The 23,269-nt window shown below is 42.5% G+C and overlaps 1 protein-coding gene across 3 annotated transcripts in view; it reads left to right on the top strand.

Moving 5' to 3' along the window:
- ZBTB43 (zinc finger and BTB domain containing 43) overlaps positions 1-22,862 on the top strand; it is a 32,643-nt gene extending 9,781 nt beyond the window's left edge. For 2 of the 3 annotated variants that reach the window (XM_003312312.5, XM_003312313.6), the window contains one exon: positions 17,140-22,862. In XM_003312312.5, coding sequence (XP_003312360.1) covers positions 17,163-18,566 — 1,404 coding nt within the window. In that variant the 5' untranslated portion in view covers positions 17,140-17,162 and the 3' untranslated portion in view covers positions 18,567-22,862. The remainder of the gene's footprint in view (positions 1-17,139) is intronic. The other variant, XM_009457302.5, reaches the window with a different exon arrangement.
- The last annotated feature ends 407 nt before the right edge of the window (positions 22,863-23,269 follow it).

Raw genomic sequence — 23,269 nt, 5'->3', positions numbered from 1 at the left:
TCAGAGAGAGAGAGTCAGAGAGAGAGAGAGAGAGACAGAGAGAGAGAGAGGAAAAGAAAAGAAAGAAAGAAAGAAAAAAGTATTTTGCCTTCACTTTGAAGATATTTTCATGGGTATAGAATTCTAAGTTGACAGGCCTTTCTGCCCCTCCCCCACCTTCGTTTCAGTATTTTAAAATGGTCTCCTGTCTCTTGGCTTGCATTGCTTCTGAGGTTCTCTGTACACAAGGGGCATTTTTTTTGTCTGGCTGCTTTTAAGATTTTCTCCACTGATTTTAAGTGATTTGATTATGATGTGCCTTGCTGTAGTTTTTTTCAAGTTTCTTGTGCTTGGGTTTTGTTGAGCTGCTTAGGTCTGTGAGTTCGTAGTTTTCATCAAATTTGAAAAAGTTTTGGCTGTTGTTTTCACATATGTATAAAATGTGTGTGTGTATTGTTTATATATATAGTTTTCAATATATAAAACTATATAGTTTTCAATATATAAAAGTATATATATATATATATATATATATATATAGTTTTCATGTGTCTGATAGCTTATCACATAAAACTTTTTGCCTTCCCCACAACAATCATGTCTACATTAGGTATCTGGAAGTTCTCTCACAGCTCACTGATACTCTATTCCCTTTTTATTTGCCTTTTTTTTTCCTCTGTATGTTTTATTTTGGGTAAGTTTTTGTTGCCATGTTTTCAAGCTCACTAATGTTCTGCAGTGTTAATTCTGTTGTTATTCTCATCCCAATGTATGTTTGTTTTTTAAATTTCTAGATGTTTTATTTGGGTCTCTCTCTTTTTTTTTTTTTTTCCAATAGTTTCCCTGTCTGTACCTAACATGCTTAATCTTTCCTCTACTTTCTTGAAAATATAGAATATAGAATTGTTTACCGGTTGTATAAATCTTCTGTCATTTCTGGATCTGTTTCTGTTGATTGATTCCCACCCCCACCTCAGTATCCTGGGTTATATTTTCCTAGTTCTTGGCATGCCTGGTGATTTTTAAATTTGATGTCAGATATGAGTTTTACCTTGTTCGGTGCTGGATATTTTTGTATTATGTAAATGTTCTCAAGTTTCATTCTGGAACATAATTAAGTTGGAAACAGTTTGATCCTTCTGAGGCTTGTTTTTAAGCTTTGTTTGGCAGGACCAGAACTGCATTTTGTCTGGAATTAATTTGTCCCCACTACTGAGGTAAGGCTTTTCTGAATACTCAAGGTTTTCCATTCAGGGCAGTTTTCTTCAATTAAATTTATTTTTTATTATTTCACGTTCTCTGGTTCTTTCTCTCAAGGACATTAACAGGCTGTACATTGATCTCTCTTCTCTGTTCTCCTGCTTTATCATCTTCTCTCTCGCTGTTTTCACTTTCTTATATTTTAGTAGAAGGTCCCCAAAGTGCCTTCCACATTATCGATTCCATTTTTTTACTGTTGTAATTCTGCTTCTTATTGCCTGTGTAAATTTCTGCTCTATATTAGTTTCCTGATACCCTATCGTTAATTCAGTCTGCCTTTTTTTCATATCATTCTACTGTTTTGTCTCATCTTCCTTATACTTTATTCAGAGACTGTGTTTTCATGAAGTTTGTGAAAAACATTTTAAAAATTGTTTAAAATGTACCCTTTGTCTATTTCTTGCTATTTTTTCTTTTTGATATTCTGGAATATATCCACAGACCTGTGTTGGTTTTATTTTGTTTAATTCTTGAGAGGGAAACATTCTGTTCAGGTCTGAAATTTGCTTTTGGGTCCCTTGTTGTATACCCGAATATTGTTAGAATCAGCTCTTAGTTCTTAAGCTAGATGCAGGGCTGAACCACATTGACATCTGGGGTTAGTTGAGTGGGGCAGGAGGGGTAGGCCTTAGGCACTCTCAGGGGAGCTTGAGCTCTGTGTACTTTCTTTGCAGTTGGTGAAATTGGGATACTAGGACCCTCTGTTGTCTTTGGCCCAACTGGCAAATCATGGTTATGCCTTTACCTCGTTCCTGGGGCTACGGAGTCCCACCCCCTTATGTTAATATTTTTTCCTTCTGCCAAGGCAATGTGCAACCTTTGGTATCCTAATACCACCCACCTCTGAGTTTTGCCAGTCTGCAGGACCTGTCTGTCCTTGGCTTTTAGCTCTGGGACTCCCAAGTGAAAGAGTGTTACTGATCCTGTCAGAATTGCCTGGAATAGGAAGTGGAGTTTCAGGCCAGTGTTTCCCTTCAACTTGGCCCCATTTCCACTGTATCTTTTTTTTTTTTTTTTTTTTTTTTTTTTGAGACAGAGTCTTTCTCTGTCACCCAGGCTGGAGTGCAGTGGTGGCAGTCACAGCTCACTGCAGCCTCGACCTCCCCTGCTCAAGAGATTTCCCCTCTTCAGCCTCCTGAGTAGCTAGGATGTCAGGTGCATGCCACCATGCCTGGCTAATTTTTGTATATTTGTAGAGATGGGGTCTTGCTATGTTGCCCAGGCTGGTCTTGAATTCCTGGGCTCAAGTGATCTGCCCACCTCAGCCTCCCAAAGTGCTGGGATTACAGGCATGAGCCACCATGCCCGGCTGGACTGTGACATTTCTTGATTGTCTTTGAAGTCCCCCATAATACATTGAATATAATGTTCCATGAAGTTTTTTTTTTTTTTTTTTTTGAGATGGAGTCTCGCTCTGTCACCCAGGCTGGAGTGCAGTGGCGTGATCGCGGCTCCCTGCAGGCTCCGCCTCCCAGGTTCAAACCATTCTCCTGCCTCAGCCTCCCGAGCAGCTGGGACTACAGGCGCCTGCCACCACGCCTGGCTAATTATTTTGTATTTTTAGTAGAGATAGGGTTTCACTGTGTTAGTCAGGGTGGTCTCGATCTCCTGACCTCGTGATCCACCCACGTCAGCCTCCCAAAGTGCTGGGATTGCAGGCGTGAGCCACTGCGCCTGGCCTCATGAGGTTTTTTAGTAAGCTAATTAATTACTTCTATGACATCATCTAAATAACTGAAACAACAGCTATACTCTCAGTATAGGTCACAATTGCCTATGAGTTTGTAATAGAAAAACCTGTAGAAGTTTAGCGTGTTGCAGGTCAGAGAATATGGAGAAATGCCATATTCACCCAAAGTTAAGGGCAAGGATTTTTGATAGGGCTTGGTTTGAATCTGTGTATTGCTTTGGGTAGTATTGTTATCTTAACAATATTATGTCTTCCAATCCATAAACAACATGGGATTCTATTTATTTGTGCCTTTAATTTATTTCAGCAGTGTTTTGTAGTTTTTTTCTTTTTCTTTTTTTTTTTTTTTTTTCCTTTTTGGACTGAATCTCCCTCTGTCACCCAGGCTGGACTACAGTGGTGGGATCACAGCTCACTTTAGCCTAAAACTCTTGGGCTCAAATGATCCTCTTGCCTCAGTCTCGCAAGTAGCTGGGACTACAGCTGTGCACCACTATTCCTGGCTAATTAAAAAATATATATACATATATTTAGAAACAAGGTCTTGCTGTGTCGTCCAGGCTGGACTCAAACTTCTGGCCTCAAGTGATCCTCCCAAGTAGCTGGAATTGCAGATGAGAGCCACCACACATGGCCGTTGTGTAGAGACAGGGTTTTACCATACTGCCCAGACCGGTCTCAAACTTCTGAGCCCAAGCAATTTGCCCACCTCGACCTCCCAAAGTGCTAGGGTTACAGGCATGAGCCACCACGCCTAGCTTCTTGAGTGTTTTTGTCATGAAAGGGTGCTGAATTTTGTCAGATGCTTTTTCTGTATCAGTTGAGATGATACATGTTTTATGTGTTTTTTTCCCCTTCATTCTGTTAATGTGCTGTGTTACATTGATTGATTTCATATGTTGAACTATCCTTGCATTCCAGGAAGAAATCCCACTTGCTGGTGGTGTATAATTCTTTTAATATGCCGCTTAATTTGGTTTGGTAGTATTTTGTTGATATTTACTCCAGTGTTCATAAGGGGTATTGGTCTATAGTTTTTGTATAGTGTTTTTGTCTGGCTTTCATATCAGAGGGCACTCCTGACCTAATAGAATGAGTTAGGAAGTGGTGCCTCCCCTTCAGTGTTTTAGAAAAGTTTGAGAAGGATTGGTGTTGGTTCTTCTTTAAATGTTTGTTAGAATTTACCGGTGAAGCCATCAGGTTAGGATCTTTTCTTTATTGAGTCAATGTCCTTGATAGTTATAGGTCTTTAAGGGTATTGTTTAATTTCCACATATTTATTAGTTTTTCAGTTTTCTCTCTTATTGATTGCTACATTCATTTCATTGTGGTTAGAAAAATACTTTGTATTTTTAAAAAGACTCAGTCTTGTTAAGTGTATTAAGACTCGTTTATGGTCTAACACATGATCTATCCTGGAGAATGTCCTGTGTGCACTTGGTGGCTGACGTGTCCTATACAGGCATACCTCATTTTGTGCTTCACAGATATTGGATTTTTTTTTTTTTTTTTTTACAAATACATAGTCTGTGGCAACCCTGCATTAAGGAAGTCTATCAGCATCATTTTTCCTGTTGCACATGTTTACTTTCTGTGTCATATTTTGGCAGTTCTTGCAATATTTCAAACCTTTTCATTATTATTATATCTGTTATGGTGATCTTTGATCAGTAATTTTTTGATGTTACTATTGTAATTGTTTTGAGGCACCACAAACCACACCCATAAGGGACAGCAAACTTAGTCAATAAATGTGTGTTCTGACTACTCCACTGACCCACCATTCCCCCATCTTTCCCCCTCTGTTCAGGCCTCCCTATTACCTGATACACAACCACTTGAATTTAGGCCAGTTAATAAACCTACAATGGCCTGGTGTTTAAGTGAAAGGAGGAGTCATATGCTTCTTACTTGAAATCAAAAGCTAGGAATGACTAAGCTTAGTGAGGAAGGCATATCAAAAGCAAACATAAGCCAAAAGTTAGACTTCTTGCTCTAAACAGCCAAATTGTGAATGCAAAGGAAAAGTTCTTGAAGGAAATTGAAAGTGCTACTCTAATGAACACATGAATGATAAGAAAGTGGCAGCCTTAGTGCTGATATGGAGAAAGTTTTAGTGGTCTGGATGGAAGATCATACCAACCACAACATTCCTTTAAGTCAAAGCCGTCAGAAGAAGACCCTAACTCTCTTCATTTCTCTGAACGCTGTGAGAGAGGTGAGGAAACTGCAGAAGAAAAGTTTGAAGCTAGCAGAGGTTGGTTTGTGAGGTTGAAGGAAAGAAGTGTCTCCATAATGTAAAAGTGGAAGCTGAAGCAGCAAGTGCTAATGTAGAAACTATAGCAAGCTATCTAGAAAATCTAGCTAAGATAATTGGTAAAGATGGCTGCACTAAACCACAGATTTTCAATATAGATGAAAAAGCCTTCTATTGGAAGGAGATGCCATCTATGACTTCCATAGCTAGAGAGGAGAAGACAATGCCTGGCTTCAAAAGACAAGCTATAACTCTCTTGTTAGGGGCTAATGCAGCTGGTAACTTTAAGTTGAGGCCACTGCTCAGGTACCATTCCCAAAATCCTAGGGCCCTTAAGAATTATGCTAAGTATACTCTGCCTGTGCTCCATAGATGGCACAGTGAAAGCTTGGAGACAGCATTTACAGAATGCTTTACTGAATATTTTAAGCCCACTGTTGAGACCTACTGCTCAGAAAAAGATTTTTTACAAAGCATTACAGCCCGTTGAGGAGGCACTTGGTCACCCAAGAGCTCTGATGGAGATGTACAAGGACATTAGTATTGTTTTCATGCCTGTTAATACAACATCCATTCTGCAGCCCATGGACCAAGGAGTAATTTCAATTTTCAAGTGTTATTATTTAAGAAATACATTTTGAGCCAGGTGCAGCAGCTCACACCTGTAATCCTAGCACTTTGGGAGGCCAAGGCAGGCAGATTGCTTAAGCCTAGGGGTCCAAGACCAATCTGAGCAGCATACAAAACCCTATCTATACTGAAAATGCAAAAAATTAGTGAAGCATGGTGTCATGCACTTGTAGTCCCACCTACCCAGGATGCAGAGGTGGGAGGATCAAGTGAGCCAGAGAGTCGAGGCTGCAGTGAGCCACAGTCGCACCACTGCACTCCAGCCTGGGTGACAAAGTGAGACCCCCATCTCAAAAAAAAAAAAAAAAAAAAAGGATATTTTGTAAGGCTATAGCTACTATAGCTGCTATTGATAGTGATTCCTCTGACACTCTGATGGATCTCTGGGCAAAGTAAATTCAAAATGTTTTGGTGGCAGTGTGGTAGCTCACACCTGTAACTCCCAGCACTTTGGGAGGCCAAGGTGGGTGAATCACTTGAGGTCAGGAGTTTGAAACCAGCCTAGCCAACATGGTAAAACCCTGTCTCTACTAAAAAAAATATATAAAAATTAGTGTGGTGGCGTGGTGTCACATGCCTGTAATCCCAGCTACTTAGGAGGCTGAGGCAGGAGAATTGCTTGAAGGCGGGAGGCAGAGGTTGCAGTGAGCTGGGATCGCACCACTGCACTCCAGCCTGGGCAACAGAGCAAGACTCTGTCTTTAAAAAAAAAGAAAAAAAGAAACACAAAAAAAATGTTTTGGAAAGGATTCACTATTCTAGATGCCATTAAGAACATTCGTGATTGGTGGGAGGAAATCAAAATATCAGCCTTAACAGAAGCTGATTCCAACCCTCATGGATGACTTTGAGGGGCTCAAGACTTAAGTGGAGGAATTAATTGGAGATGTAGTGGAAATAGCAAGAGAAATAGAATTACAAGTGGAGCCTGAAGATGGGACTGAATTATTGCAAAGGCATGATAAAACTTGAGTGGATGAGAAGTTGGTTCTTAGGGATGAGCAAAGAAAATGGTTTCTTGAAATGGACTCTACTCCTGGTGAAGATGGTGTGAACATTATTGACAACAAAGGATTTAGAGTAAGCTTTTCTAACCTGTGGCCCAGGACGGCTTTTCTAACCTGTGGCCCAGGACGGCTTTTCTAACCTGTGGCCCAGGATGGCTCTGAATGTGACCCAACACAAATTCGTAACCTTTCCTAAAACATGAGATTTTTTTTCTTTTTTTGAGACAGTTTCTCTTGTCACCCAGGCTGGAGTGCAATGGCACGATCTTGGCTCACTGCAACCTCCGTCTCCCGGGTTCAAGCAGTTCTCCTGCCTCAGCCTCCCAAGCGATTACAGTCGCCCACGACCACACCCGGCTAATTTTTGTATTTTTAGTAGAGACAGGGTTTCACCGTGTTGGCCAGGCTGGTCTCGAACTCCTGACCTCAGATGCTCGCCCGCCTGGGCCTCCCAAAATGCTGGGATTACAGGCATGAGCCACCATGCCCGGCCGAGATTTTTTTTTTTTTTTTTTTTTTTTTAAAGCTCATCTGCTATGGTTAGTGTTAGTGTGTTTTATGTGCAGTCCAGTTCTTCCACTGTGGCTCAGAGAAGCCAAAAAATTGGACACCCCTGATTTAGAATATAAACTTTATTGATAAAGCATCAGCAGGATTTAAAAAGATTGACTCAAATGTTGTGAAAGAAGTTCTGTGGGCAAAATGTTATCAAACAGCATTGCATGCTACAGAGAAATCTTTTGTGAAAGAATCAATTGATGTGGCAAACTTCACTGTTGTCCTATTTTAAGAAATTGGCAGGCCAGGCACAGTGGCTCATGCTTATAGTTCCAGCACTTTGGCAGGCTGAGGCAGGCGGATTGCTTGAGCCCAGGAGCTCAAGACCATCCTGGGCAACATGGTGAGACCCTGTCTACAAAAAATACAAAAATTAGCTGAACATGGTGATGCATGCCTGTAGTCCAGCTCCTTGGGAGGCTGAGGCAGGAGAATTGCTTGAGCCCAGGAGGTCAAGGCTGCAGTGAGCCGTGATCATATCACTGCATTTCTTCCTGGGCAACAGAGCGAGACCCTATCTTGGGAAACAAAAAAGAAAGAAAGAAATTGCTACAGCCACCCTACCGTTCAGCAGTCACCACCCTGATCAGTCAGCAGCCATCCACTCAAGGTAAGACCCTCTACCAGCAAAGGGATTACAACTGGCTGAAGGCTCAGATGATTGTTAGCATTTTTTAGCAATAAAGTATTTTTAAATTAAGGTGAGTACATTTTTTTTTTTTTAGACATAATGCTATTGCACACTTAATAGACTACAGTATGGTGTAAGCATTACTTTTATATGCACTGGGATACCAAAATTTATGTGGCTCACTTTATTATGGTGTTTACTTTATTGCGGTGTTCTTGAACTGAACCGACAATATCTCTGAGGTATGCCTGTATATGTCTTTATAGCAGGCTTAACTGGTTTATAATGTTGTTCAAGTCTTCTATTTCCTTATAGATCTTCTGTCTGCTTTTTTCTATCAATTCTTGAAAGTGGGGTATTGGAGTCTCCACCTATTATTATAGAACTGTCTATTTCTTCCTTCAATTTTATCCACTTTTACTTCATATATTTTAGAGTTATCTTGTTAGGTGTGTATATGTTTATATTTTCTTGATAGATTGAACCTTTTTACTCAACATATAATTCTTTGTCTCTTGTAACCTTTTTTGACTTAAAATCGATCATTTCTAATAATATAGCCATCTCAGGCCATTTTTTGTTGCGCTTACCTGGAATATCTTTTTTCATCCTTTTGCTTTCAGCCTCTTTGTGTCATTATATCTAAAGTGAGTCTCATGCTCACCTCGGCAGCACATACACTAAAGTGAGTCTCTTGTAGACTGCATGTAGATGAGTCGTTTTTTAATCCAGTTACTGACAAGGAAAGATTCACTTTACAATTTAGCTATTTGTTTTCTGTATGTCTTACATGTTTTTTATTCCTCAATTCTTCCATTATTGCCCCCATCCTACTTTTTATTATTTAGGGGTTTTGGGTTTGTTTGGCAGTAAACCATTTTGACTCTCTTCTTTTTGTGTATGTTTTTAGTTATTTCCTTAGTAGTTACTTTGGGGTTTGCAATTAACATTTTAAACTTTTAACAACTTACCTTGAATAGTACCAACTTAGGTTTAGTACAGTCACAGCAAAGATATCTCCTGTCCCTTCACCTTCATGTTGTCATTGTCACTGATTATATCTTTATATATTGTATAATGTGTATTAACATAAATTTATAATTATTGTTTTATGCATTCATTAGCCTTTTAAATCATATAGAAACAAAAGAATTAAAAACCAAAAGTACAACAATGATGGCTTTTTTTTTTGAGACAGAGTCTCACTCTGTTGCCCAGGCTGGAGTGCAGTGGCGCAATGTCCGCTCACTGCAACCTCAACCTCCTGGGTTCGAGCGATTCTACTGCCTCAGCCTCCCAAGTAACTGGGATTACAGGTGCGCACCACCACGCCTGGCTAATTTTTGGTTTTTTGGTAGAAATGGGGTTTCACTGTGTTGACCAGGCTGATCACAACTTCTGACTCAAATGATCCACCTGCCTTGGCCTTCCAAAGTGCTGGGATTATAGGCATGAGCCACTGAGCCCAACCAGTGGTGACTTATATATTTACCTAAGTAGTTAACCTTTACCAGCGATCTTTGCTTTTTTATGTGGCTTTTCATTGTCTAGTGTTCTTTTATCTCAGCCTGAAGGACCCCTTTAGCATTTCTTGTAGAGCAAGTCTACAGGTAGTGAACATCCTTAGCTTTTGTTTCTCTGGGAATGTCTTAGTTTCTCCTTCATTCTTGAAAGGATACTTTTGCCAGATCTTAATTGACAGATTTCTTTTTTTAAGCGCTTTAAATAGATTGTCCTACTGCCTATGGCCTCCATATGGTTTCTGCTTATGGTTTCTGATGAAAAATTAGCTGTTAATTTTAGTGAGGATCTCTTTTACGTGACTAGGAGCTTCTCTCTTGCAGCTTTCAAGATTCTCTTTGGCTTTGGCTCTTTCTACAGTTTGACTGTAATGTGTCTTTATCCTGCCTAGAGTTTGTTGAGCTTCTTGAATGTGTAGATTCAAATCTTTTATCAGTTTTTAGAAGTGTTTGACCATTATATATTTCTTCAAATTGTTTTTCAGCCCTTTTCTGTGCCTCTACTTCTGGAACTCCCATGATATGTATGATGGTGTCCCACAGGCACCTCAGGTTGTGTTCATTTTTCTTTTGTGGTGGTTGTTGTTTTTGAGACAGGGTCTCACTCTGTCACCTAGGCTGGAGTATGGTGATATGAATATGGCTCACTGCAGCCTCAACCTCCTGTACTCAAGTGATCCTCCCACCTCAGCCTCTTGTATAGCTGGGACTATAGATGCATGCCACCATGCCTGGCTATCGTATTTTTGGTAGAGACAGGTTCTCACTATGTTGCCCAGGCTGGTCTCGAACTCCTGGGCTCAAGTGATCCTCCCACCTCAGCCTCCCAGAGTGCTGGGATTACAGGCATGAGCGACTGTGCCCAGCCCATTTTTCTTCATTCTTCTTTCTTTCTGCTACTCAACTGGATTTTATTTACCTTATCTTTGAGTTTGTTGATTTTTTTTTTCCTTCTGCCTGCTCAAGCATGCCATTGAACCCCCTCTTGTGAACAAGTAATTTCAGCTTGTATTAGTTTGCCAGAGCTACCGTAACAAAATACTACAGGCTGGGTGGCTTAAACAATGGAAATGTATTTTCTCACAGTTCTGGAAGTGGGCAGTCTGTGATCAAGATGTTAGCAGGTTTGGGTTCTTCTGTGGCCTTCTTCCTCAGCTTGCAGACGGCCTCCTTCTCACTGGGCCCATACAGAGTCTTTTCTTCGTGGTTGTGCATCCCTGGTGTCTCTGTGTGTGTCCAAATCTCACCTTATAGGGACACCCATCATACTGTGTTAGGGCACATCTAAATGGACTCATTTAGGTTAATTACCTCCTAAAGGCTCTACTTGTAAATATAGCCAGACTCTGAGGTACAGGGCATTACAGCTTCAATGTGTGAACTGAGGGGCAGCAGGGGAAATGCAGTTCGGCCCGTAACGCATCGTTGCACTTTTCAGCTCCAGCTTTTTCCATTTGGTTCCTTTTTATAATTTTTTTTTTTTTTTTTTTTTTTTTGAGATGGAGCATCACTCTGTCGCCCAGGCTGAAGTGCAGTGGTGCCATCTCAGCTCACTGCAACCTCCCGCCTCCCGGGCTCAAGCGATTCTCATGCCTCAGCCTCCTGGGTAGCTGGGACTACAGGTTCATGACACCATGCCCAGCCAATTTTTTTTTTTTTTTTTTTTTGAGATGAAGTTTCGCTCTTGTTGCCCAGGCTGGAGTGCAGTGGACTGATCTTGGCTCACTGCAACCTCCACCTCCCGGGTTCAAGCAATTCTCTTGCCTCAGCCTCCCGAGTAGCTGGTATTACAGGCGCCCACCACCACGCCCAGCTTATTTTTGTATTTTTAGTAGAGATGGGGTTTCACCATGTTGAAGACTGGTTTAGAACTCCTGACCTCAGGTGATCCACCCATCTCGGCCTCCCAAAGTTCTGGGATTACAGGCATGAGCCACCATGCCCGGCCCATGCCCAGCCAATTTTTATATTTTTTGTAGAGATGGGGTTTCACTATGTTGGCCAGGCTGGTCTCGAACTCCTGACCTCAAGTGATCCACCCACCTTGACCTTCCAAAGTGCTGAGATTACAGGCGTGCGCCACCACTCCTGGCCCCCCCGCCTTTTTTTTTTTTTTTTTTTTTTTTTTTGTTGAGACAGAATCTCATATTGTTTCCCAGGCTGGAGTGCGGTGGCACATTCTCAGCTCACTGCAAGCTCCACCTCCCGGGTTCACGCCATTCTCCCACCTCAGCCTCCCAAGTAGCTGGGACTACAGGCGCCCGCCACCATGCCTGGCTAATTTTTTGTATTTTTTAGTAGAGATGGGGTTTCACCGTGTTAGCCAGGAGGGTCTCGATCTCCTGACCTCGTGATCCTCACGCCTCAGCTTCCCAAAGTGCTGGGATTACAGGCGTGAGCCACCACGCCCGACCTCCTGGCCCCTTTTTATAGTTTCTGTCTTCTTATTGACATCGTTGTCCTGATTTTCTTTATTCATTATTTTCTTTTGTTCTTTGAGCATATTTAAAACAGTGGATTTAACCTCTGTGACTTGTGATTCTAGTGTTGGTGTTTCTGCAGGGACAGTTTCTAATTCTTTTTCCTGTGAATGTACTGTATATTCCTTTTTCTTTGTGTGCTTTTACTTTCTTGTTGAGAACTGGACATTTGGAGTATGATATTGTGGTAACTCTGGAAATCAGATTCTACGCCGCCTCTGGGATTGCTTTTGTGACTTGTGAGGTTAGTTATCTGTTTGTACAATGACTTTTCCTATTTTGTAAAGTCTGTATTCCTTGTTGCATGTAGTTGCTTAAGTTTTTTTTTCTTTTATCCATGCAACCAGCCTGTGACCAGGTAGATTTCCTTAAATGTCTGGATCTGTGTGTGTGCGTGTATAGATGTAGGTGTAGGTGTTTTAAATCTTGTGGTAGGTGCCACCAGGGAAACCACTGCAGCCTGAGGGGGCCAAAACAAAGCTGAGCGGGTTTGCCAGACTGGCCAAAATGCACAACTGCACATTTTTGGAGGACAAGGTCCTTCCTCCACCCCGCTCCTCTTGTATGAGCCAGCTGCTGTGGGAACACAGGCCACCTTCCTGCAGGCTGTGTGTGGCAGGGCTGCGGAATGGGGATTTATGCACACTGATCTCTTCTGAGCTTCAGCAGCCTCCCTCCATCCAGCACTCTCTTGGTTGCTGTGAGTGTCTGATCCGCTTCCAGAGTCCTGAAATCGTGATTTTGATCATTTTTTCAGCTTCCTGATTGTATTGGTGGAGGAGCCAACCCATGGAGCTTCTGACTCCACCATTTTCCATAACCTCCCTTGTGGCATTTATTTTTTTAGAACTGATTTTAAATGTATTCTCGTCATTTAGAATTCCACAACAGAGGCCGGGCGAGGTGGCTCACGCCTGTAATCCCAGCGCTTTGGGAGACTGAGGCGGGCGGATCACTTGAGGTCAGGAGTTGGAGATGAGCCTGACCAACATGGTGAAACCCCATCTACACTAAACAAAAAAATACAAAATTAGCCGGGCATGGTGGCACATGCCTGTAATCTCAGCTACTTGGGAGGCTGAGGCAGGAGAATCAATGGCTTGAACCCAGGAGGCAGAGGTTGTGGTGAGCTGAGATTGCACCATTGCACTCCAGCCTGGGCAACAAAGAGTGAAACTCCGTCTCAAAAAAAAAAAAGAATTCCACAACAGGTACTTGCACTTTATGAAGCAAGCATAGGTTATTTGGCAAATAGTGTTAGAAAAACAGGCTAGCCATTTTGGAGGAAAAAAGGCTGGGTCCCAACCTTACTCTTCATGCCAAAATAAACACCCATGTATTAAAGGTTTTATTTTTTATTTATTTATTTATTTATTTTTTGAGATGGAGTCTTGCTCTGTCGCCCAGGCTGGAGTGCAGTGGCGCGATCTCGGCTCACTGCAAGCTCCGCCTTCTGGTTTCACTCCATTCTCCTGCCTCAGCCTCCCAAGTAACTGGGACTACAGGCACCCACCACCGCGCCTGGCTAATTTTTTGTAGTTTTAGTAGAGATGGGGTTTCACCGTGTTAGCCAGGATGGTCTCGATCTCCTGACCTCGCAATCCACCCGCCTCGGCCTCCCAAAGTGCTGGGACTACAGGTGTGAGCCACCACTCCCAGCCTTCATTTTTATTTTCAAAAATAATTTTGGGCCAGGTGCAATGGCTTACACCTGTAGTCCCAGCACTCTGGGAGGCCAAGGCGGGAGGATTGCTTGAGCCCAGGAGTTTCAGACCAGCCTGGGCAACACAGTGAGACCCCCATCTCTAAATAATAATAATAATTATGCCTATAGACCCAGCTGCTTGAGAGGCTGAGGCAGAAGGATTGCTTGATGACCCAAGAGTTCAAGGCTATGTCAAATGCACAGCCCCTTAACCCAGCAATTCCACTGGTAGAAATTAAGCTATAAATATTTCCAAAGGTATGCAAGATAGTTATGCAAAAATATCTATTGTAGCATTGCTTGTGATTTTACAACCCCTGCCAACTGAAATTCTGTAAGAGGAGAACTGCTTACATTACGATACATCCGTATAATAGAAAGCTATGTGGCCATTAAACAGAATGAGTTAGCTCTTTTTGTGCTAATGTGGGAAGATCTCCAAGATATATTAAGTGACAAAAGCTAAGTGTAGAATAAAATGTAGGTAATGAACCCAGTTGAGTAGGGATTTTTAAAGGATGTATATGATTTATTCTGATATATGCACAGAGAAGTTTCTAGAGATATAAACAGGAGTTTAATGGTGATTTCCTTTGGGGGAGACTAGGAATAAATGATGGGAGAGATTTTTTTTTTACACCTTTCTATAATTTTTTTTACATGTGCATGTGTTATATCCCACACCCCCTTTTTCAAATAGCTAAAAGCAAAATTCTACAGTGGTGAGATCTAGCAGAGAATCTGTTCACCCAGATGTAGTTTCCAGAATTTACATACTTTTAGTCTACTCATTTATATAGTCAACTTTTCTTTTTGAAATTACGAATACCTAAATCATTTATTTCATGATCTATTTTTGTTTTAAATTACTATGAAATGTTTTAAGATGTATAGAACGATAAATTAATACTTCACTCTAAAAACACAGTCTTTTAAAATTATTAGTGCCTAATCTGGCATTTTTGGCATCTTAGAGGAGGCAGAGTCATGTGATAAGAAAAATCACATAGACTTTAGAGTCATCCAGACCTGGATTCACATCTCAACTTAATAAAAACTAGCTTTTAACCTTGAGAAAGTTACTTAAAATAGCTGAACTTCAGACGATCAAGCCCTACATTTGCAGAGTAATTATAAAGATTAAGTGGAAAAAAAGGTATCAGTCCCTAACATATCATAATTACTCAAGAAACCTTCATTTCTTCTCTTGTCATCTCTCCCTATCCCTCGAAGATGACTTTCAGTCTTTGTCTGGGTTGTCTGGCTCTTTTATATCATACTTAGAAAATTTGGGGCTGGGCTCAGTGGCTCACGCCTGTCATTCCAGCACTTTGGGAGGCCAGGCGGGCAGATCGCTTGAGTTCAGGAATTCGAGACCAGCCTGGACAACGTGGCGAAACCCTGTCTCTGCAAAAAATACAAAAATTAGCCGGATGTGGTAGTAGTGCATGCCTGAAGTCCCAGCTACTCAGGAGGCTGAGATGGGAGGATCACCTGAGCCCAGGAGTTTGAGACTGCAGTGAGCTGTGATCACACCACTGTACTCCAGCCTGGGTGACAAGAGTGAGACCCTGTCTCAGAAAAACAAAAGAACACTTGGTAATTTAGCAATGTTTGGATGTAGTATCAGAGCAAGGTGACATATGCAGTAATAAATCGTTTGGGTGTTTGTTTGTTTGTTTTTTTTTTTTTGCTTTAATTACAGAATTTGGGGGAATTACAGAGTATGGGCAGGATCTCTAGCACAGCTCATCTTGTGTGCCATTGTTAGGAATTGTTTCTAATGCTTGACTTACCCCACAGAATATATTTACAGTAGCAACACAGGCAATGCCTTAGTCTTCGTTATAACTTTGTCTTCTGATCGACTCTGTTCAGTAGCAGGGACTTACTATCCTCTTTGGTCTATAGACAGTTTGGAGATCACCAGATAAGAAGCATACCTCACCTTGCAGTTTCATTCAGTTTCATATTCTCAGAAGCTCTTAAAGGGCTAAAATTCTGGCAGCAGCTGGAGAAATCTGCATTGCTCAGGGCATGAGTGACTGTGCCCCTTTAGTGCTGAAAGACCAGAGGTGCAATTGTCCCGTCCTCACTGCTCAAGCCCCCAGGCCCCTCACTCCCTGACTGTACTCTAGTCTAATGGTCTCCTTGCAATTGCCAAATGCATTCCTGCCTCGGAGCCTTTGCATATGCTTTTCCTTGTTCCCACCATTCTGTTCTCCCACCCTCACCACAACCTGTCAAATATCAGTTAAATCTGAGGCTTAAAAGTTCTATCATTTTGAGCTGGGCATAGTGGTATATACTGGGCATAGACCCAGCTACACAAGAGGCTGAGGTGAGAGGATCACCTGAGCCCAGGAGTTTGAGACTACAGTAGCTATGATGGTGCCACTACACTCCAGCCTGGGTAAAAGAGTGAGACCTCATCTCTTTAAAAAAAATTCTGCCAGGAGCGGTGGTTCATGCCTATAATCCCAACACTTTAGGAGGCTGAGGCTGGTGGATCACTTGAAGCCAGGAATTCAAGACGAACCTGGGCAAAAAGTGAGACCCCTGTCTCTACAAAAAAAATTAATTTTTTAAAAAAACTAGCTGGACAGCTGGCGTGGTGGCTCACACCTGTAATCCCAGCACTTTGGGAGGCCGAGGTGGGTGGATCATGAGGTCAGGAGTTCGAGACCAGCCTGGCCAACATAGTGAAACCCCATCTCTACTAAAAATACAAAAAAAAAAAAAAATTAACCAGGTGTAATGGCAGGCGCCTATAATCCCAGCTACTTGGGAGGCCGAGACAGGAGAATCGCTCGAAACCAGAAGGTGAAGGTGGCAGTGAGCCGAGATCACACCATTGCACTCCAGCCTGGGCAACAAGAGCAAAACTCTATCTCAAAAAAAAAAAAAAAAACTAGCTGGGCATGGTGGCATGTACATACAGTCCCAGCTACTCAGGAGGCTGAGGCAGGATGATAGCTTGATTACCCAAGAGTTCAAGGCTGCAGTGAACTATGATTGTGCCACTGCACTCCAGCCTGGGCAACAGAGCAAGACCCCATCTCGTTTAAAAAAAAATTATATTATTTGAATGGGTATCTTGTTTGTTTTAACTGTAAATATTTACAGTACTTGGTTTTACTTGGGAGATTTGTATAGCTTACAAATCTTGTCCCTATGGATTCAGTTCTCTTACCCACAGACACAGAGCCAAAATCAGGAGTTCCACAAGGAGCGGTGGTGAGTCCTGCCTTTGGCAAACTCGCACCTGCAAGCTTTGCTCTAGGGATTGAATCCCTTACCCAGTGGGGCCTGTAGGCTAGAGGACTTTGTGGAACTTTGGAACTTGTCTTAACAATGGAGGAGGGGATAAAATAAGTTTATCTTTGGGCTGGAATTTGTACTAATTTTTCTTTCTCTTGTAGCACCGAACAAGATTTGTGATGAAATGGAGCCTGGAACAAACTCTTTTCGGGTAGAATTTCCTGATTTTTCCAGCACCATTCTACAGAAACTGAACCAGCAGCGCCAGCAAGGACAATTATGTGACGTCTCCATTGTTGTCCAAGGCCACATTTTCCGGGCACACAAAGCCGTTCTTGCTGCCAGTTCACCCTACTTTTGTGACCAGGTACTCCTGAAAAACAGCAGGAGAATTGTTTTGCCTGATGTGATGAACCCAAGAGTGTTTGAGAACATTCTCCTATCTAGTTATACAGGACGTCTAGTAATGCCCGCTCCAGAAATTGTTAGTTACTTGACAGCGGCAAGCTTCCTCCAGATGTGGCATGTGGTAGACAAATGCACTGAAGTTTTAGAGGGAAACCCTACAGTCCTTTGTCAGAAGCTAAATCATGGCAGTGACCACCAGTCACCAAGCAGCAGTAGTTATAATGGCCTGGTAGAGAGCTTTGAGCTGGGCTCTGGGGGTCATACTGATTTTCCCAAAGCCCAAGAACTGAGAGATGGTGAAAATGAAGAGGAGAGCACCAAAGACGAGCTGTCATCCCAGCTCACCGAGCACGAATACCTGCCCAGCAACTCGTCCACAGAGCATGACCGCCTGAGCACGGAAATGGCAAGCCAGGATGGGGAGGAGGGCGCCAGCGACAGCGCCGAGTTCCACTACACCCGGCCCATGTACAGCAAGCCCAGCATCATGGCTCACAAACGCTGGATCCACGTGAAGCCCGAGCGCTTAGAACAGGCTTGCGAGGGCATGGATGTGCACGCGACCTACGACGAGCACCAGGTCACAGAGTCCATCAACACCGTGCAGACAGAGCACACGGTGCAGCCTTCGGGAGTGGAGGAGGACTTCCACATCGGGGAGAAGAAAGTGGAAGCTGAGTTTGATGAACAGGCTGATGAAAGCAATTATGATGAGCAGGTGGATTTCTATGGCTCTTCCATGGAAGAGTTTTCCGGAGAGAGGTCAGATGGGAATCTAATTGGGCACAGACAGGAGGCTGCCCTCGCAGCAGGCTACAGTGAGAATATTGAAATGGTAACAGGGATTAAAGAAGAAGCTTCCCACTTAGGATTCTCAGCCACCGACAAGCTGTATCCTTGTCAGTGTGGGAAAAGTTTCACTCACAAGAGTCAGAGAGATCGGCACATGAGCATGCACCTCGGTCTTCGGCCTTACGGCTGTGGGGTCTGCGGTAAGAAATTCAAAATGAAGCACCATCTCGTGGGCCACATGAAAATTCACACAGGCATAAAGCCATATGAGTGTAATATCTGTGCAAAGAGGTTTATGTGGAGGGACAGTTTCCACCGGCATGTGACTTCTTGTACTAAGTCCTACGAAGCTGCAAAGGCTGAGCAGAATACAACTGAGGCTAACTAAAAATAGGATCTGGCCCTTGAGTGGCATGCACAAAAATAAACTATGGTAATTAATGCAAATCTGGGCACAGATGATGCGTGCTACTTGCTATTATGAGAGAAGCTTAAAAAAAAAAAAAGGAAGATATTTCTGAAAGACCAGCTCTAAGTAGGCCAATTAAAAAAATCTAATTCCTCAAATTTGTGTGTTCCAGTCCTGGCCTGGAATGGGTAATGGGGTGAGTTAACCCACCGCCCAGCTGGCAAGGGAAACCTTCTGACTGGTTGTGATTGAAACAGGTGGACAGAGACACCTGCACTTGGAACTGGACTCCACCCACCAGTTCCATTTTGGGTGGCAGCAGCTTTGGATCACTCATTATTACAAGGTCATGCTGAAATTTTATTTTGCTCTTGCTATAGATACTTAGGTAATGTGGATTTGTTTTGGTAGCTATTTCACTGAAGGAAGTGCTACTTATATAAAAGCTACAAATAATGTGATTCCTAGGATGAGAAATTGGTTAACAGAGCTCTGTTGTCTGGTTTTAGTCTTTCTAAAGGATATTTTAACTAAAACTATGGAGATGCTAAGAGAGTGACTTTCTAAATATGAAACAGATAATTTACGGTACAAGGCTGACATAGTGCCCTTGTCAGTTTCTGTAAGATGCCACTACTGTCGCAAGGTGTTTCAGACTCTTGATAAGGCAGTGTTTTGTATTTTAGTTCTAACATTGAGTTTGGACAATTGTATCTAATTGTAATTCTCTAGGGTGCCAGAGATAGGTATTTCTCATTGGTTTGCTTTCCCAAATCCTGTTTGGTTAATTGTAGCCTCCATACAGTGGGGTCTTCTCTGTGGCTGGTAGACACCAAGCTGCTGTGACTGACCACGGTACCACGGGCTGCCACAGCCCCTGCTCTGTCTTAGATTATGGTGCTTTACAAAGAGAGTGGTCCATGACCACACTTAGTGAGAAGGAGCCACAAGTTGTGGCTGAGAGTTCCCTGTGAACTTGAGTAGTTCATAGAGTGCTAAGGTGACACTCCACCAACCAGAGTGAGAGGGCAGATAGGCAGGATTCTATGAGTGGTTATACTTAAGGGGGATAAAACTGCCCAAGAAGAATCTTGAGAATACACTCTTTCAAGGTGGGGGAGATACTCTTTAGAGGGTACACTGAGCTAATACTACCAGTTCTTTATGAGCGCTGGAATGTGTTTGTAAAAGGAGTCCTAAGTTTAGCAAGGTAGTCTACAGAATCATGCTCCCACATTATAGATAAAGCTGCTTAAACTTAAAAGTCCACAAAGCTACGCCGACCAGAAAAAAAGTAAAAAAAAAACAAGAAAAGCAACTATTCTGAGACCTTTTCTGCCCATCAGTTAGATGATTTAGGTTAAAAAGAAAGGTAATATTACACATGCTTTTAAGCTGTGTAACATACCTGAGGTTATCACCAGGGTAGGACAGGGTGCTACTACCATGTCATCTTTTCCACAATCGTACTGGGTTATTTACTTCTAAATAGAAACTTTTTTTTCTTAAAATAAAAATAATTTTTCTTGGATTTGGGGTGAAATTTTATTTGAAAAGTTTGGCTTTGCTGTAATGTAATAGACATTGCTGGCAATGGCCTCTGATTCTCAAGCTCCTAACACCAGGGTGTTTACTTGTTGAACATTGTCTGGAAAGAGGAAAGAAAATACTTATTTACCAGTTAACTCTTGTAAGCAAGATTACAAACAGGGATTTATTCACAACACTGTATCATTCTCGATATATAAAAAGCACTTTGTATTTAAAACTTTATTATAAATATATATATATATATATTGTTTTTTTTAAACCTAGAAACTAGATATTACCTCTTGGTTGTTTGCCACATTAATAGCTTCTCTTAGTATTGAAACGTTACTGGTAGCAGTCTTTTCTCTGTGTACCTGACACACGTATACTGAGGGGACTGTACAATCAAGCCTATTGTCTCCTTTTCTTTCACTCATGGTAGAGGCCAGTGGGTTTTAGGTATGATCCTAGCCATTATATTTGAGGAGAAATTGTTCTATTACTCCTACTAATTTCAGTACTAAGGTGGTGATGCCATTTTGTTCTGCCAAAAACTGATCACCCTCTCCCATGGTATTAGCAGAGCATTTTCTGCCTGTTTGGAAGGTTTGATGTCCTGTTTCTCATTGAAGACTATTTACATGATCATTAGGACATTGCGGGAGAAGTCTGAGAGGTAAAAATACAGATATTCTGGGAGAGTCGTGGTCCTTCAGTTCTGCTGAAATCAGCATAGTGCCCTTGTCATGAGGAAGAGTTTCTGTTCAGCCAAGAGTGGTGGCACACTTGGGTGGTAGTTTTGGAAGCAGTCAGTTGTGCTAGGACTTATTTAATATGTTGTGAAGAGAAGAGTGTCTTCTTGAAAGCCTTATGTGTCCATCAGCTACTAAATGTAGAACTTAAATAAGTTGCTCACATCTGTTCTTTTAGGTTTTTTGTGGTATTTGAGGTTTTGGCAAAAATTGGGATTTTTTTATCAGGCAGCCAGAGCCTGGGAGGTGGTAGGGTGTCTGAAATGCTGGCCATGTTCAGAGAGGCAGGAGAAGGGGGTTGCTTTCATTTGAATATTAAAAGTGAATTTTTGTAAACTCTGGTTTTTACCTTTTTTTCATCCCCACGTTGAGTTGGAGGAATAGTCTCTTCTCTTCACCTCAATATAGCTTTAGAAAATCTTTATCCTTCCTAATGAGTTTGGATGGTTGTGGGTAACATTGTTCAAACAATCTTTCAGGGATCACGTCAATGGCCTACAACCAAGCTATTTGTCCCCTACTTTGAGTCTTAACTGTGGTTTTTCTTCAATCCCCATGGGAAAGGGCTTCAAGGCACCACCAGTGGTATTTAATATTCATACTTGGGGCCAGGCATGGTGGCTCACGCCTGTAATCCCAGCACTTTGGGAGGCCGAGATGGGTGGATCACCTGAGGTCAGGAGTTTGTGACCAGCCTGACCAACATAGTGAAACCCCGTCTCTACTAAAAATACAAAAATTAGCTGGGCGTGGTGGCGCACACCTGTAATCCCAGCTACTCGGGAGGCGGAGGCAGGAGAATCACTTGAACCTGGGAGGCAGAGGTTGCAGTGAGCCGCGATTGCACCACCACACTCCAGCCTGCACGACAGATCGAGACTCTGTCTCAAAAAAAAGAAAAAATTCATACTTATGCCATGCTTTTACCTTTAGATACACACGTTACAGTAATCCACATGGTGAAGTGCATGTCACCGCTAACTAAGGAAGGACTGCGGTAACTTACCCTGCAGGGCTGTAGGTTGCCTGCAGGCGCTCCAGGGCCCCAGCCTGTTGATTCCGATTTCTAGGTCTCATCTTCCTCTGGTCCCTTTTGGCCACTACTTTAAAAGCTTGCCCAAAGGGATCCCCTCCATTCTAGTGGGCATTTGCTGAACTAACCCGCCCCTAAGGCTGGCTTCTAACCACCGGGGAAAGCTGCTTAGCCTCCGGGGCTCCCTCCTTGAGAGGCTCACACACCCCCAAGCTGCTGTGGAGTGAATTTGAGACGGAGCAGAAGCTGCAAAGCTGTGCTTTTCCCTGGGGAAGGGAATGTGCTGCGGCCTCCTGGGTGGGCGTGGAGAGGGCGCCATCACAACGAGTCCAGGTTTTTGCTTTTGGAAGGTCTCTGATAATTTAGGGGTGCTGGAAACCAGCACTGTGTTATCCCCAATCCCTCCCGTGCCACCAGTTTTGTGATTTAGGTTGCTTTAGTGGGTGACTAACTTTTGTTCAGTGAAACCAGGGTTTGTTTGGGGTTTTTTTCTTTGCTACTTACATATTTAAAGGTACAAGTTTCTTATTTCAAATCTCTACTGATAGTGCCCTATGGGAAGATGCTGGAACACATTTTGCAAATGTGACTTTTTTTTTTTTTTAGTTTTTGCCTGAAGCCTGTGTCATGTTAGTTGCTGCTGCCTTCTTTCCTTTTGTGAGGTTCCCAATGTTTCGTCCAGAAAAGTACTTTATTTATGCAAGTCAGGTGACTCTTAGGCCACAAAACCATTTGATGATAAACAGATTATCATTAGGTGCATATCTTATTGATATTTTGTGAAATGTTATGCCTATGTTGCAAAAGTTGAATAGTTTTGTCTTTATATATTGCTGTCTTCAGTGTACAGCATGGTTTTACTTAATTGAATGTTAATGTTTAATATTTTCTTCTTATAGAAGAGATCATGCCCTTTTGTATGACATGTTTTAATAAATGTTATCTGTCAACTTTGTAAAAGTTTTGTTTTTCACTATGAGTAGATGACCACATCTTGTTTGACTCTGGGTTTTGCCACCTGAGAATACAGTTATATGGTGGCGTTTTGGTAAGTAAATGCCAAATAATCTGATCCAATGGGCAGTGAGTGACTGCCAGGCAGGCATTTATAGTAATATTTTAAACCCCCACTGGCCCCATCGGGTACTTGGGGTGTGCTAGAGGCTCTCTGTGCCCCCTGGGTCCCCTTCCTGCTATGCACTTCTCTCCAGGAAGCTGGCCACTGTGGACCTGTCCTGGCTTCCAGTCAGGATCCAGAGACACTCTGGGTGGAGCCTGGCAGAACAGAGAACAGAGAAGTCAGGGAATTCATTCCCCTGGCTCCTTCCCGCCAGCTGTGGGTTGGCGGTGGCTGGGCTCCTCTGCCA

This window comes from Pan troglodytes, chromosome 11 (assembly GCF_028858775.2).
Source record: "Pan troglodytes isolate AG18354 chromosome 11, NHGRI_mPanTro3-v2.0_pri, whole genome shotgun sequence".
Classification (NCBI taxonomy): Eukaryota; Metazoa; Chordata; class Mammalia; order Primates; family Hominidae; genus Pan; species Pan troglodytes.
Note: the sequence above shows the minus strand (reverse complement) of the source record. Positions and strands in the feature narration are given on the sequence as shown.